This window comes from Gymnodraco acuticeps, unplaced genomic scaffold (genome assembly GCF_902827175.1).
Source record: "Gymnodraco acuticeps unplaced genomic scaffold, fGymAcu1.1, whole genome shotgun sequence".
Classification (NCBI taxonomy): domain Eukaryota; kingdom Metazoa; phylum Chordata; class Actinopteri; order Perciformes; family Bathydraconidae; genus Gymnodraco; species Gymnodraco acuticeps.
Genome location: NW_022992047.1, coordinates 8,849 through 21,999, shown reverse-complemented (window position 1 = coordinate 21,999; position 13,151 = coordinate 8,849). Strand labels below are relative to the sequence as shown.

The 13,151-nt window shown below is 46.1% G+C and overlaps 1 protein-coding gene across 3 annotated transcripts; it reads left to right on the top strand.

Moving 5' to 3' along the window:
* Positions 1-86: 86 nt before the first annotated feature.
* Positions 87-8,944, top strand: ccr6a (chemokine (C-C motif) receptor 6a). Of its 3 annotated transcripts, none has more exons than XM_034201988.1 (2): positions 87-378; positions 6,781-8,944. In XM_034201988.1, exon 2 carries the CDS (start codon positions 6,787-6,789, stop codon positions 7,918-7,920), a length of 1,134 nt encoding a protein of 377 aa, XP_034057879.1. In that variant the 5' UTR covers positions 87-378; positions 6,781-6,786; the 3' UTR covers positions 7,921-8,944. The 3 variants fall into 3 exon arrangements, with proteins under 3 accessions (XP_034057879.1, XP_034057877.1, XP_034057878.1); XM_034201986.1 differs by having other exon boundaries at positions 6,778-8,944; XM_034201987.1 differs by lacking the exon at positions 87-378 and adding an exon at positions 6,636-6,686 and having other exon boundaries at positions 6,778-8,944.
* The last annotated feature ends 4,207 nt before the right edge of the window (positions 8,945-13,151 follow it).

Here is a 13,151-nt window from a genome sequence, read left to right as displayed (position 1 = left end):
AATATATATATATATATTCATATATATATATATATATATATATATAATACGATATATATATATATATATAATATGATATCCAACACAGTCAGTTTGATCTAAGAGTTGAATGTGAAATCATACGCTGGTTTAACGTCTGCTTCTATCTCTGTTCAGGACTCAGTTCAAGGTACTTTTTATCTTGTTATTTTAGTTTGTGAAGTTTCTAAAGATTTCAAACTGAAACACGAAACGGAATCTGCTGCAAATAAACATAAAGAGGAACAGCTAAACATAACCAGTCTCTTCTTGACAGATCGTGCATCTCACCGTGAGACTCTGTCACTGTTGCCTTTGAAGGGAACGGAGTGGAAGGTGTCTGACTCATCAGGCTGGCAGGTATGAGCACTCTCCGTAACTAATCACAGTATGAATATTGTGTTGTAAAGAAACACAGTGGGAATTAGAACTCCTTATGATCATCACAAAAAGATAGAACCGAGAAACTCTTGCCACATCTGAAAGGTTCTCGGAAATGTGTTTCTGATTCGGAGTGAACGTTGCGTAGGAGGGCCAGAGCTAGCTGTTAGCATTTAGCTCTCACCCAGCAATGTTCTTTGCAGAAGCTAATTAAACCTGCATTCCCTCTGACGTCCAGGAGGGGGCGTGTCCTCAGATTGTAGAGAAGTCTATGAGGAAATGTTCCTCCTTCTCTCTCTCTTTGTTACCTCAGTGAACATTTCCCTGAAGAGTTTGTGATCTCGATCTGTAGCTTCCAGTCTTCTCCAACAGCATGAAGTTCATTGAGTCAATTATGATCCCTTTTAGAGTAAAATAGACACAGCAGCGTATGCTTCAGGGCGGGGCTACCTGTGATTGACAGGTCGCTAGAGCAATGTTATTTGTGTTTTTATTTTAAAACTTCAACCCTGTGACAGTTTGTGTTTTCACTTTGAGATAATGCTCCCCTTTAGGGCTCTGGCTCTGGAGCCCGAACCCATTACCATCCTCTCAGGTCGCAGACATACCGAGTGTCTGCGACCTGAGAGGATGGTAATGGGTTAGGGCTCTGGCTCTGGAGCCCTAACCCATTACCATCCTCTCAGGTCGCAGACACACCGAGTGTCTTCTCTGCTCCAGACCACAGTTTGTTGCATTGGGTCATTTCTCAGAAGGTTCGGTTTCACATGGATTAAACTCAAACGGACTATGAACTGTGAACACCAGTCTTGTGCACGGAAATGCTGTTCAACCCATTTCTACCATAGCTTTGGAGCATCGGCAGGTTATTCTCATGCTGCTGTTAATCTGGAGATCAGATCAATGGACTTGAGGGGCCCGCATATGATCAGACAACATGCGTTAAGAAACATCACAGCACCCATGATGAGCGACGTCCTGCAGTCAGGAGGGGGTCTCACCGACGGAAGGTGCTCTGACTTTCATGTTTAGTTGACGGAGCGTTTTAACTTTACACGACTCTGTTCAACTCCTCATCCTGCTTCACTCGTTCACTAAAGACTTTGAAGACATCCGCGTTCTGGTGACTCGTGAATACTACGCTTCCTGTGTTTTGGTGCAGACTGCGTTCACACCAGAGATGATCCGCTCCAGAGTTCACTAGCAAGCGGTCCGAGACCACCTCTTTCAGGTGGTTCAGTTCAGGGGTCTGAGACCACCTCTTTCAGGTGGTTCAGTTCAGGGGTCTGAGACCACCTCTTTCAGGTGGTTCAGTTCAGGGGTCCGAGACCACCTCTTTCAGGTGGTTCAGTTCAGGGGTCTGAGACCACCTCTTTCAGGTGGTTCAGTTCAGGGGTCTGAGACCACCTCTTTCAGGTGGTTCAGTTCAGGGGTCCGAGACCACCTCTTTCAGGTGGTTCAGTTCAGGGGTCTGAGACCACCTCTTTCAGGTGGTTCAGTTCAGGGGTCTGAGACCACCTCTTTCAGGTGGTTCAGTTCAGGGGTCCGAGACCACCTCTTTCAGGTGGTTCAGTTCAGGGGTCTGAGACCACCTCTTTCAGGTGGTTCAGTTCGGAGGTCTGAGACCACCTCTTTCAGGTGGTTCAGTTCGGAGGTCTGAGACCACCTCTTTCAGGTGGTTCAGTTCGGGGGTCTGAGACCACCTCTTTCAGGTGGTTCAGTTCAGGGGTCTGAGACCACCTCTTTCAGGTGGTTCAGTTCAGGGGTCTGAGACCACCTCTTTCAGGTGGTTCAGTTCAGGGGTCCGAGACCACCTCTTTCAGGTGGTTCAGTTCAGGGGTCCGAGACCACCTCTTTCAGGTGGTTCAGTTCAGGGGTCCGAGACCACCTCTTTCAGGTGGTTCAGTTCAGGGGTCTGAGACCACCTCTTTCAGGTGGTTCAGTTCGGAGGTCTGAGACCACCTCTTTCAGGTGGTTCAGTTCGGAGGTCTGAGACCACCTCTTTCAGGTGGTTCAGTTCGGGGGTCTGAGACCACCTCTTTCAGGTGGTTCAGTTCGGGGGTCTGAGACCACCTCTTTCAGGTGGTTCAGTTCGGGGGTCTGAGACCACCTCTTTCAGGTGGTTCAGTTCGGGGGTCTGAGACCACCTCTTTCAGGTGGTTCAGTTCGGGGGTCTGAGACCACCTCTTTCAGGTGGTTCAGTTCAGGGGTCTGAGACCACCTCTTTCAGGTGGTTCAGTTCACTTCGGGGGTCTCGGACTGCGTTCACACCGACCCAAACCAAACGCACCGGGGTTCGATTCAAAGGGACTGAACACGGCTGGTGTGAATGCGTCCTTACTCTCTTCAGAAGGTTCGCTTTGTGTTAGTCAGAGTGTTCTCAGAGGAAACTGTTCATACATATAAATGAAGGAAGTGGATTTAAAGGAAGTCGTTAAACGCACAGAAAGTGTACCTTTATCGGCACAGAATTAAAATAAAGTCTGCGTCTCCAACATCAAACTGAAGTCTGTTTGACATTTGAAATAGGAGAAGTCGCAGAGGACGACCTGCAGAGAGCAGAAGTGCAGAGCGGGAACTGTGAGGCGTTTGAGGAACAGCCAGCTGTCTGTAAACATCAGCGCTTATCTGCGCTCACAGGAGTCCGAGCAGCTGATAGAAAACATTCTGCCTCTGTTCTAACTGAAGGAAGGATTCACCGACTCTAGACTGTTGTTGTTTACTTCCAGGACACGGTGACATCACTACGGAACACGCACGCTGCTATTGGCTAGCGCTCCAACACATTGAACATGAGGCGGGACATCTCTAAGCTGGTTGACCAATCACAGTAGAGACGGCCAGCTAACCAATCAGAGCAGCTCTGGTTTCAGACAGAGGGTGAACAGAGGAGCTGCAGCTCAGGCAGTGAGAGGAGAATAAAGAGCTTTCTGAACAGATGTCCTCATTGAGTCAAAGATATTAACGTTTCATCATTCACATGGTAAAAACATGCAAATGTGACGTTTGATGGAAAGTCCAGAATAAGATCTTTAAAAGTAATTTGTTTCTGGGAATAGGCTTCATTATTTATATTTATGTAATATATCTACCCTCTCTTTATAATAATAATAATAATAATAGTAAATGTTTAGAGTATTATCTGCACATGTTTCTGTACTCTGCTCTTACAAGAGTTTAATGACTTCATGCTATCATTTAAATTAAATCATTATAACATTGATCTAAAACTTCAGACTTTTGGGTTTAAAAACCTTTATTTTATTACCTTTCAGGGACTTTTTAAAATAACTTTATGTTAGCTGCACATTTATCTCTTTGACTTATTTTCATCTCAAAGACGTTCTCGTCTGCAGGTTGTTTGTATTCCTGTGGCGCTGTGTGGAGCCTCTGATCTGGGTCACTGACCTGGTTTCTCTGCAGACTTCCTGTCTCTCCTGAGAACAGACGTCCTGCAGCGACCACAGCGCTCTCACCCAGCTCTGTGCCACTTACATATCATTTAGACGTCTAATGCACGTCTTCCCCCTCTGTGACCTACGGAGGCCGACACGCAACGACCCCAAACTCCCATCAGGGGAAACGCTGCAGCTTCAGAAACACCAACATCTACAAACTTAAGAAACATTACTACTTTAAAGAGTCCTCTCCTGCTGATGTTCAGGTGTATATCAGTATGTAGTGTCTCTACTTTAAAGAGTCCTCTCCTGCTGATGTTCAGGTGTATATCAGTATGTAGTGTCTCTACTTTAAAGAGTCCTCTCCTGCTGATGTTCAGGTGTATATCAGTATGTAGTGTCTCTACTTTAAAGAGTCCTCTCCTGCTGATGTTCAGGTGTATATCAGTATGTAGTGTCTCTACTTTAAAGAGTCCTCTCCTGCTGATGTTCAGGCTGTATATCAGTATGTAGTGTCTCTACTTTAAAGAGTCCTCTCCTGCTGATGTTCAGGTGTATATCAGTATGTAGTGTCTCTACTTTAAAGAGTCCTCTCCTGCTGATGTTCAGGTGTATATCAGTATGTAGTGTCTCTACTTTAAAGAGTCCTCTCCTGCTGATGTTCAGGTGTATATCAGTATGTAGTGTCTCTACTTTAAAGAGTCCTCTCCTGCTGATGTTCAGGTGTATATCAGTATGTAGTGTCTCTACTTTAAAGAGTCCTCTCCTGCTGATGTTCAGGTGTATATCAGTATGTAGTGTCTCTACTTTAAAGAGTCCTCTCCTGCTGATGTTCAGGTGTATATCAGTATGTAGTGTCTCTACTTTAAAGAGTCCTCTCCTGCTGATGTTCAGGTGTATATCAGTATGTAGTGTCTCTACTTTAAAGAGTCCTCTCCTGCTGATGTTCAGGTGTATATCAGTATGTAGTGTCTCTACTTTAAAGAGTCCTCTCCTGCTGATGTTCAGGTGTATATCAGTATGTAGTGTCTCTACTTTAAAGAGTCCTCTCCTGCTGATGTTCAGGTGTATATCAGTATGTAGTGTCTCTACTTTAAAGAGTCCTCTCCTGCTGATGTTCAGGTGTATATCAGTATGTAGTGTCTCTACTTTAAAGAGTCCTCTCCTGCTGATGTTCAGGTGTATATCAGTATGTAGTGTCTCTACTTTAAAGAGTCCTCTCCTGCTGATGTTCAGGTGTATATCAGTATGTAGTGTCTCTACTTTAAAGAGTCCTCTCCTGCTGATGTTCAGGTGTATATCAGTATGTAGTGTCTCTACTTTAAAGAGTCCTCTCCTGCTGATGTTCAGGTGTATATCAGTATGTAGTGTCTCTACTTTAAAGAGTCCTCTCCTGCTGATGTTCAGGTGTATATCAGTATGTAGTGTCTCTACTTTAAAGAGTCCTCTCCTGCTGATGTTCAGGTGTATATCAGTATGTAGTGTCTCTACTTTAAAGAGTCCTCTCCTGCTGATGTTCAGGTGTATATCAGTATGTAGTGTCTCTACTTTAAAGAGTCCTCTCCTGCTGATGTTCAGGTGTATATCAGTATGTAGTGTCTCTACTTTAAAGAGTCCTCTCCTGCTGATGTTCAGGTGTATATCAGTATGTAGTGTCTCTACTTTAAAGAGTCCTCTCCTGCTGATGTTCAGGTGTATATCAGTATGTAGTGTCTCTACTTTAAAGAGTCCTCTGCTGCTGATGTTCAGGTGTATATCAGTATGTAGTGTCTCTACTTTAAAGAGTTCTCTCCTGCTGATGTTCAGGTGTATATCAGTATGTAGTGTCTCTACTTTAAAGAGTCCTCTCCTGCTGATGTTCAGGTGTATATCAGTATGTAGTGTCTCTACTTTAAAGAGTCCTCTCCTGCTGATGTTCAGGTGTATATCAGTATGTAGTGTCTCTACTTTAAAGAGTCCTCTCCTGCTGATGTTCAGGTGTATATCAGTATGTAGTGTCTCTACTTTAAAGAGTCCCTCTCCTGCTGATGTTCAGGTGTATATCAGTATGTAGTGTCTCTACTTTAAAGAGTCCTCTCCTGCTGATGTTCAGGTGTATATCAGTATGTAGTGTCTCTACTTTAAAGAGTCCTCTCCTGCTGATGTTCAGGTGTATATCAGTATGTAGTGTCTCTACTTTAAAGAGTCCTCTCCTGCTGATATTCAGGTGTATATCAGTATGTAGTGTCCCTACTTTAAAGAGTCCTCTCCTGCTGATGTTCAGGTGTATATCAGTATGTAGTGTCTCTACTTTAAAGAGTCCTCTCCTGCTGATGTTCAGGTGTATATCAGTATGTAGTGTCCCTACTTTAAAGAGTCCTCTCCTGCTGATATTCAGGTGTATATCAGTATGTAGTGTCCCTACTTTAAAGAGTCCTCTGCTGCTGTTGTTCAGGTGTATATCAGTATGTAGTGTCCCTACTTTAAAGAGTCCTCTCCTGCTGATGTTCAGGTGTATATCAGTATGTAGTGTCTCTACTTTAAAGAGTCCTCTCCTGCTGATGTTCAGGTGTATATCAGTATGTAGTGTCTCTACTTTAAAGAGTCCTCTCCTGCTGATGTTCAGGTGTATATCAGTATGTAGTGTCTCTACTTTAAAGAGTCCTCTCCTGCTGATGTTCAGGTGTATATCAGTATGTAGTGTCTCTATGCTCTAATGTTCAAAAAGCTCTTTAATGTTGTCATACTGCCTGTGCTTCAGCACCTCTTTTCACCCTCTGTCTGAAACCAGAGCCCAGTCCGCTCTGATTGGTTAGCGGGCCGGCTCCGTTGTGATTGGTCAACCAGCTTAGAGATGTCCCGCCCCTTAGCCTATCGGTACAATGTGTAGGAGCGCTAGCCAATAGCAGCGTGAGTGTTCACATGCACCTACAGAACACAGAGTGACTCTTCAATGTAGTAAATGGTTCTCAGTGGGATGTCTTCTTCTGTCTCTCCACAGCAGCAGAAGATGGACTCACTGGAGGATGTGTCCAACCAATCGTATCTGGACAACAACGACACAGACTTTGACTACGACCTGGTCCCTCCGTGCGCTCAGCAGAACAACCACAGTGTGCAGCTGGTCGTTGGGCCGTACGTTCACTCCATCATCTGCATCCTGGGCCTGGTGGGCAACAGCCTGGTGATCGTCACCTACGCCCTCTACAAGAGGACCAAGTCCATGACGGACGTGTACCTGCTGAACGTGGCGGTGGCCGACCTGCTGTTCGTGGCCTCGCTGCCGCTCATCGTCTACAACGAGCTGACGGCGTGGTCCATGGGTCCGGTGGTGTGCAAGCTGCTGCGCGGCTCCTACAGCGTGAACCTGTACAGCGGCACGCTGCTGCTCGCCTGCATCAGCAGCGACCGCTACGTGGCCATCGTGCAGGCACGCCGCAGCTTCAGACTGCGCTCGCTGACCTACAGCCGCCTCATCTGCGCCGCCGTGTGGGTGCTCGCAGTACTGCTGTCCGTGCCCTCCTTCTACTTCTACAGCCTGTACCAGCCGACCCACAGCAGGGACTTCTTCATGGACGAGGAGGACGGGAACAGCACCGACAGCACAGAGTACGTCTGCGAGCTCAGGTTCATGGACTCCACCGAGGCGTTGACCTCCAAGGTGGCGCTGCCCAGCATGCAGCTGGCCGTGGGCTTCTTCCTGCCGCTGCTCGTCATGGTCTTCTGCTACAGCGCCATCGTGGGCACGCTGCTGAAGGCCAGGAACTTCCAGCGCCACAAGGCGGTGCGCGTGGTGCTGGCCGTGGTGGCTGTGTTCGTGGTCTGCCACCTGCCCTACAACCTCACGCTGCTGTACGACACCACCAGCATGTTCAATCTGCAGAGCTGCGAGGATGTGGACTTCCTGAAGACAGCCAAGACGGTGACGCAGACCCTGGCCTACCTGCACTGCTGCCTGAACCCCGTGCTGTACGCCTTCGTCGGGGTGAAATTCAGGAACCACTTCCAGAGGATCGTGCAGGACCTGTGGTGCCTGGGGAAGAGGTACATCCGGCCCCGGCGCTTCTCCAGGGTCACTTCCGAGATCTACGTGTCCACCCGCCGCTCCGTGTCCAGTGAGAACGGCTCGTCCTTCACGATGTGAGGACGCCGGGAACATCTCCAGAGGTCCACTCTGAAAATCCTCCGGTTCCCTAGAGGTTCTTCATTAGGTTCCCCATTGGCACTATGATGAGCACAGGCTTCATCACGGACGAACCCGAGGGCTTTAACGCGAGACACAAACACCTGCTGCATCTTTAATCTTTCCTGACGTCTTCAGGACTTCCTAAAGTGAAATCAACCTGAGAAGGAAACCCACAGCCGGGCGACGAACACAAAGATTAAAGTTTCCTAAAAATCATCTGTTTACATAAAAAATGTACCAGCTGTTTTTTCAAACTGACCTCAGACTCTCTACTCAGCGTCCTGAATAAACAAGACGAATATTTTAACACCACAACTTTTCAGTGAATAAAATAAATACAGAAAATGATCTAAGATCTAGTTTATTATCACTTTATCCATGTCAGGTTGAGCTGTCTGTAAACTCAGAGACGAGTCACACATTTATTAAGTCAGAATTTTACAATTTTCAGAATGTCAGAAAAAATACAGAATTTTCAGAAAAAATGCAGAATTTTTTATTTTCAAGAAAAAGTCAGAATTGTCAGGAAAAAGTCAGAGTTTTTAGATTTTCTGAAAAAAATACATAATTTGAAAATATCCCAAACTTTCCGATGGAAGTCAAAATGGTCAGATTCTCCGAAAAAATACATAATTTTAAAATTGTCTGAATATTCAGAAACACCTGGAAAAGCGCTCAACAGAAGGCGGTCCACTCAAACTTCAAAAGTCATTATTCTGTCTAACCTGATCTGATATCCCAAGGGTTGCTTTCGGTTGTAATCGGCAAGGAAAAGGAGGAGATGTGAAAAATATGAAATCACCTTAAACACCTATGTATTACTTGCATTCATCATTTATAGGGTGTTCATGTAGTGTCTATATCAAATGCAGAAGAAAGACACTTATTTGATAGGATTTACTTTGAACTTGTTCTCTCGACCTCAAAACAAAGCTGTATTCTGTCTGTTGTTTCATAAAATAAACTATCTTCAAGAAGTAAACCTGGGGCACGTGTTTTACATGTCTGATGTCCTTTTCTGGCCCTGGTGGACAATGTTTCCCAGAGCTCCCTGGAGTGAAAGATGTATCCGGTGGGGAGTTGGGGGCCAGGATTCTGCCTCGCTCCGAGTGTTAGCTGTCTCCCTGGACCCGGAGCACCACCTCTAATCTCCTCGGTGTTCTGGGCTGTTTGCACCTGTCGGCCGCCAGAGAAACGCACCTTGCCTCTTTTTATTTCCATGTTGTAAAATCAAAGTCTCTGAGGATAAAACTGCAGACCTTTATGATCAGGATGATAATGTTTAATAAAGTGTGTTAATGTTTGACCTGAGGTGCTCCAGCTCGTTGGCTCCAGAGTTCAGAGGAGCTCTTCATAGTTCAGCTGGACATGAACACACAGAGTTAGACTGTATGTGAATCAACTGAGCTGTGGAGACCTCCTGCTGGGAGTTACATGTTAGTTCTGTCTCTGCTTGGAGCTGCTGATTCATTCCACCGTCACTCATCAGCAGATTCTCTTCAGAAGGTAAGAACAGCTTTCATCATGTGTGTGTCAGCAGTTACACTGAGAACAGTAGAGGTGCTGCTGTACTCATGTGTTGTGTTCACTGCATCGCTGGAACACAACTCACAGGAAACAACAACAGTTTAGTTTGGATGAAGCTGAGATTCATCCTGATGATGATGATGCATTTTATTTATATAGCGCTTTTCACAACTCAAAGACGCTTTACAGAATGAGGGAGGGGAGACAAACAAGGACAGGCAAACAAGTATGTAAAAAATAAAAAGGCAGTCAAGAGGAAGTTGATTGAGAGGGGGGGGGCTTATGGGTAGACAGAGTTGGAAAGATGTGTTTTGAGGCGGGACTGAAAGACTATGAGGGTCTCAGAGTCACGGAGATCTTGGGGGAGGGGGTTCCAGAGCCTAGGAGCTGCCACTGAGAAGGCTCTGTCCCCAAAGCTGCAGAGTGTGGATGTGGGAGTGGATAGGAGTCCGGCTGCGGTGGATCTGAGGGACCGTGGGGGTTGATAAGGAGTGAGAAGGTTTGTGAGATAAGGGGGGGGCAGATGGTGGAGGGCTTTGTAGGTGAGGACCAGAACTTTGTAGTTGATGCGATGGGAGACAGGAAGCCAGTGGAGGTCTTTGAGGACTGGGGTGATGTGATGCCATGATTTGGTATGCGTGAGGAGACGTGCAGCTGCATGTTGAACCCGTTGGAGTCTGTTGAGGGATGTAGTGCTGATGCCGTAAAGAAGTGAGTTGCAGTAGTCGAGGCGGGAGGAAATGAAGGCATGGATTAGTCGCTCGGCTGCGGGGCGGGTGAGAGAGGGTAGGATTTTTGCAATATTGCGGAGGTGGAAAAATGAGGTTTTGACTGTTTGGCGGTGTGAGGTTCGAGGGAGAGGGTGGGGTCAAAGATTACGCCAAGGTGGCGTGCCTGATTGGAGGGGGAAACAATGGTGCCATCGATGGTGAGAGTTATGTTAGTGACCTTGCTGAGGGTGGATTTGGAGCCGATTAGGAGGAGTCCTGTTTTGTTGCTGTTCAGTTTGAGGAGGTTATGTTGCATCCAAGTTGTAATAGCTGTCAGACAGGAATCGATGTGGGTAAGGGGTGGGTTATGGAGGGGTTTGGTGCTGAGGTAGATCTGAGTGTCATCAGCATAGCAGTGGAAGTCGAGGTTGAAGTGGCGGAGTATCTTACCGAGGGGGAGGATGTAAATGATGAAGAGGAGGGGGCCAAGTACTGATCCTTGAGGAACGCATCGGGTGACTGAGGCTGTGGCAGAGGAGTGGTTTGGGAGGGAGATGAAGTGGGATCGTTCAGTGAGGTAGGACTGGAGCCATCTGAGTGCAATACCTTCAATACCAATGTCCCTGAGTCGGGTGAGCAGGATGTTGTGGCTCACTGTATCGAAGGCTGCACTCAGGTCGAGGAGGATGAGAATATTGAGGGAACCTGTGTCAGCAGAGGTGAGGAGGTCATTGAGGACTTTGACGAGTGCAGTTTCTGTACTGTGGTGAGGACGAAATCCAGACTGAAGGGGTTCGTAAAGCTGGTTGGTTTGGAGATGGCGGTGAATTTGTTTGGCTACAATGCGTTCAAGAGTTTTTGAGAGGAATGGTAGGTTGGAGATAGGGCGGTAATTAGTGAGGGAGGAGGGATCAAGACCAGGTTTTTTGAGGATTGGAGTAACGGCAGCAGTTTTGAAAGCAGAGGGGACGGTTCCATGGGACAGCGAGGAGTTGAAAAGGTTAGCAAGATAGGGGCAGAGGACGGGGAGGCAGGACTTCAGGAGAGGAGTGGGTAGAGGGTCAAGGGAGCAGGTTGTGGGATTTGAGGAACCGATCAGATGGAGTATTTCAAGTGGGGTAACCAGGTTGAACTGGGAGAGGCGGCGCTGGGGAGGAGTCAGGAGGTCGAGGGAGATGGGGGGAGAAATGGTAGTGGTGGAGGTTGGGGGAGATGCTTGTATATCAGATGGAGCTGAGAAGGAGTGGTTAATGGCGTTCATTTTGTCTGCGAAAAACTGGAGGAATGAGCTGCAAGTAGCGGAAGTAGAAGTAGGGAGGTTATCAGCACGGGCTTTGAAGAGCTTGTTAACTGTGGAGAAGAGGGTCCTGGGGTTACAGGAGGGGTCAATGAAGATGTTGGAGAGGTAGGCAGATTTAGCGGCAATAAGAGCATCTTTGTATGCATTGAGATGGATTTTGTAGCTTATGTAATGGACTATGAGGGAGGATTTCTTTGAAAGGCGATGGAGCAGCGTTAGCAGGTGGGCTACAATGGCAGGTGTAGCAGGGTAGAAAACCAAAGCGTCCGTCAAAAATGGCAATCGGGTGTAACAAATATGTCCAGATCAGAACACAAAAGCCACAGAATAGTTAGAAAACTATAGCAGTAGAAAGTGGTCAGAAACTCTTAGATTAACACAAAGAAAGACGAGACTTTCGGACAGAGAAGCGGCGAACAGTCAGCGCCAGCGTCCTCTCACGCCGTTAAAGTTAAATCCTGTTGGTACGTCACACTGAGTGAGCAGAACATAGACACAGAGATGAGGTCAATACTGCAGAGCTAAAGCACATGTGGACTTTAGTTCAGAGAACTCAGGGTTAGACTGGTTCAGAGAACTCAGGGTTAGACTAGTTCAGAGAACTCAGGGTTAGACTGGTTCAGAGAACTCAGGGTTAGACTAGTTCAGATTACTTTAGGGTTAGTTCAGAGAACTCAGGGTTAGACTAGTTCAGATTACTTTAGGGTTAGTTCAGAGAACTCAGGGCTAGACTAGTTCAGATTACTTTAGGGTTAGTTCAGAGAACTCAGGGTTAGACTGGTTCAGAGAACTCAGGGTTAGACTAGTTCAGAGAACTCAGGGTTAGACTAGTTCAGATGACTTTAGAGTTAGACTAGTTCAGATGACTTTAGGGTTAGACTAGTTCAGAAGACTTTAGGGTTAGACTAGTTCAGATGACTTTAGGGTTAGACTAGTTCAGATGACTTTAGGGTTGGACTAGTTCAGATTACTTTAGGGTTAGACTAGTTGAGAGGACTTTATGGTTAGACTAGTTCAGATGACTTTAGGGTTAGACTAGTTCAGAGAACTCAGGGTTAGACTAGTTCAGATGACTTTAGAGTTAGACTAGTTCAGATGACTTTAGGGTTAGACTAGTTCAGAAGACTTTAGGGTTAGACTAGTTCAGATGACTTTAGGGTTAGACTAGTTCAGAAGACTTTAGGGTTAGACTAGTTCAGATGACTTTAGGGTTAGACTAGTTCAGATGACTTTAGGGTTAGACTAGTTGAGATGACTTTAGGGTTAGACTAGTTCAGATGACATTAGGGTTAGACTAGTTCAGAAGGACTTTAGGGTTAGACTAGTTCAGATGACTTTAGGGTTAGACTAGTTCAGATTACTTTAGGGTTAGACTAGTTCAGATGACTTTAGGGTTAGACTAGTTCAGATGACTTTAGAGTTAGACTAGTTCAGATGACTTTAGGGTTAGACTAGTTCAGATGACTTTAGGGTTAGACTAGTTCAGATGACTTTAGGGTTAGACTAGTTCAGATGACTTTAGGGTTAGACTAGTTCAGATGACTTTAGGGTTAGACTAGTTCAGATGACTTTAGGGTTAGACTAGTTCAGATGACTTTAGGGTTAGACTAGTTTAGATGACTTTAGGTTTAGATTAGTTCAGATGACTTTAG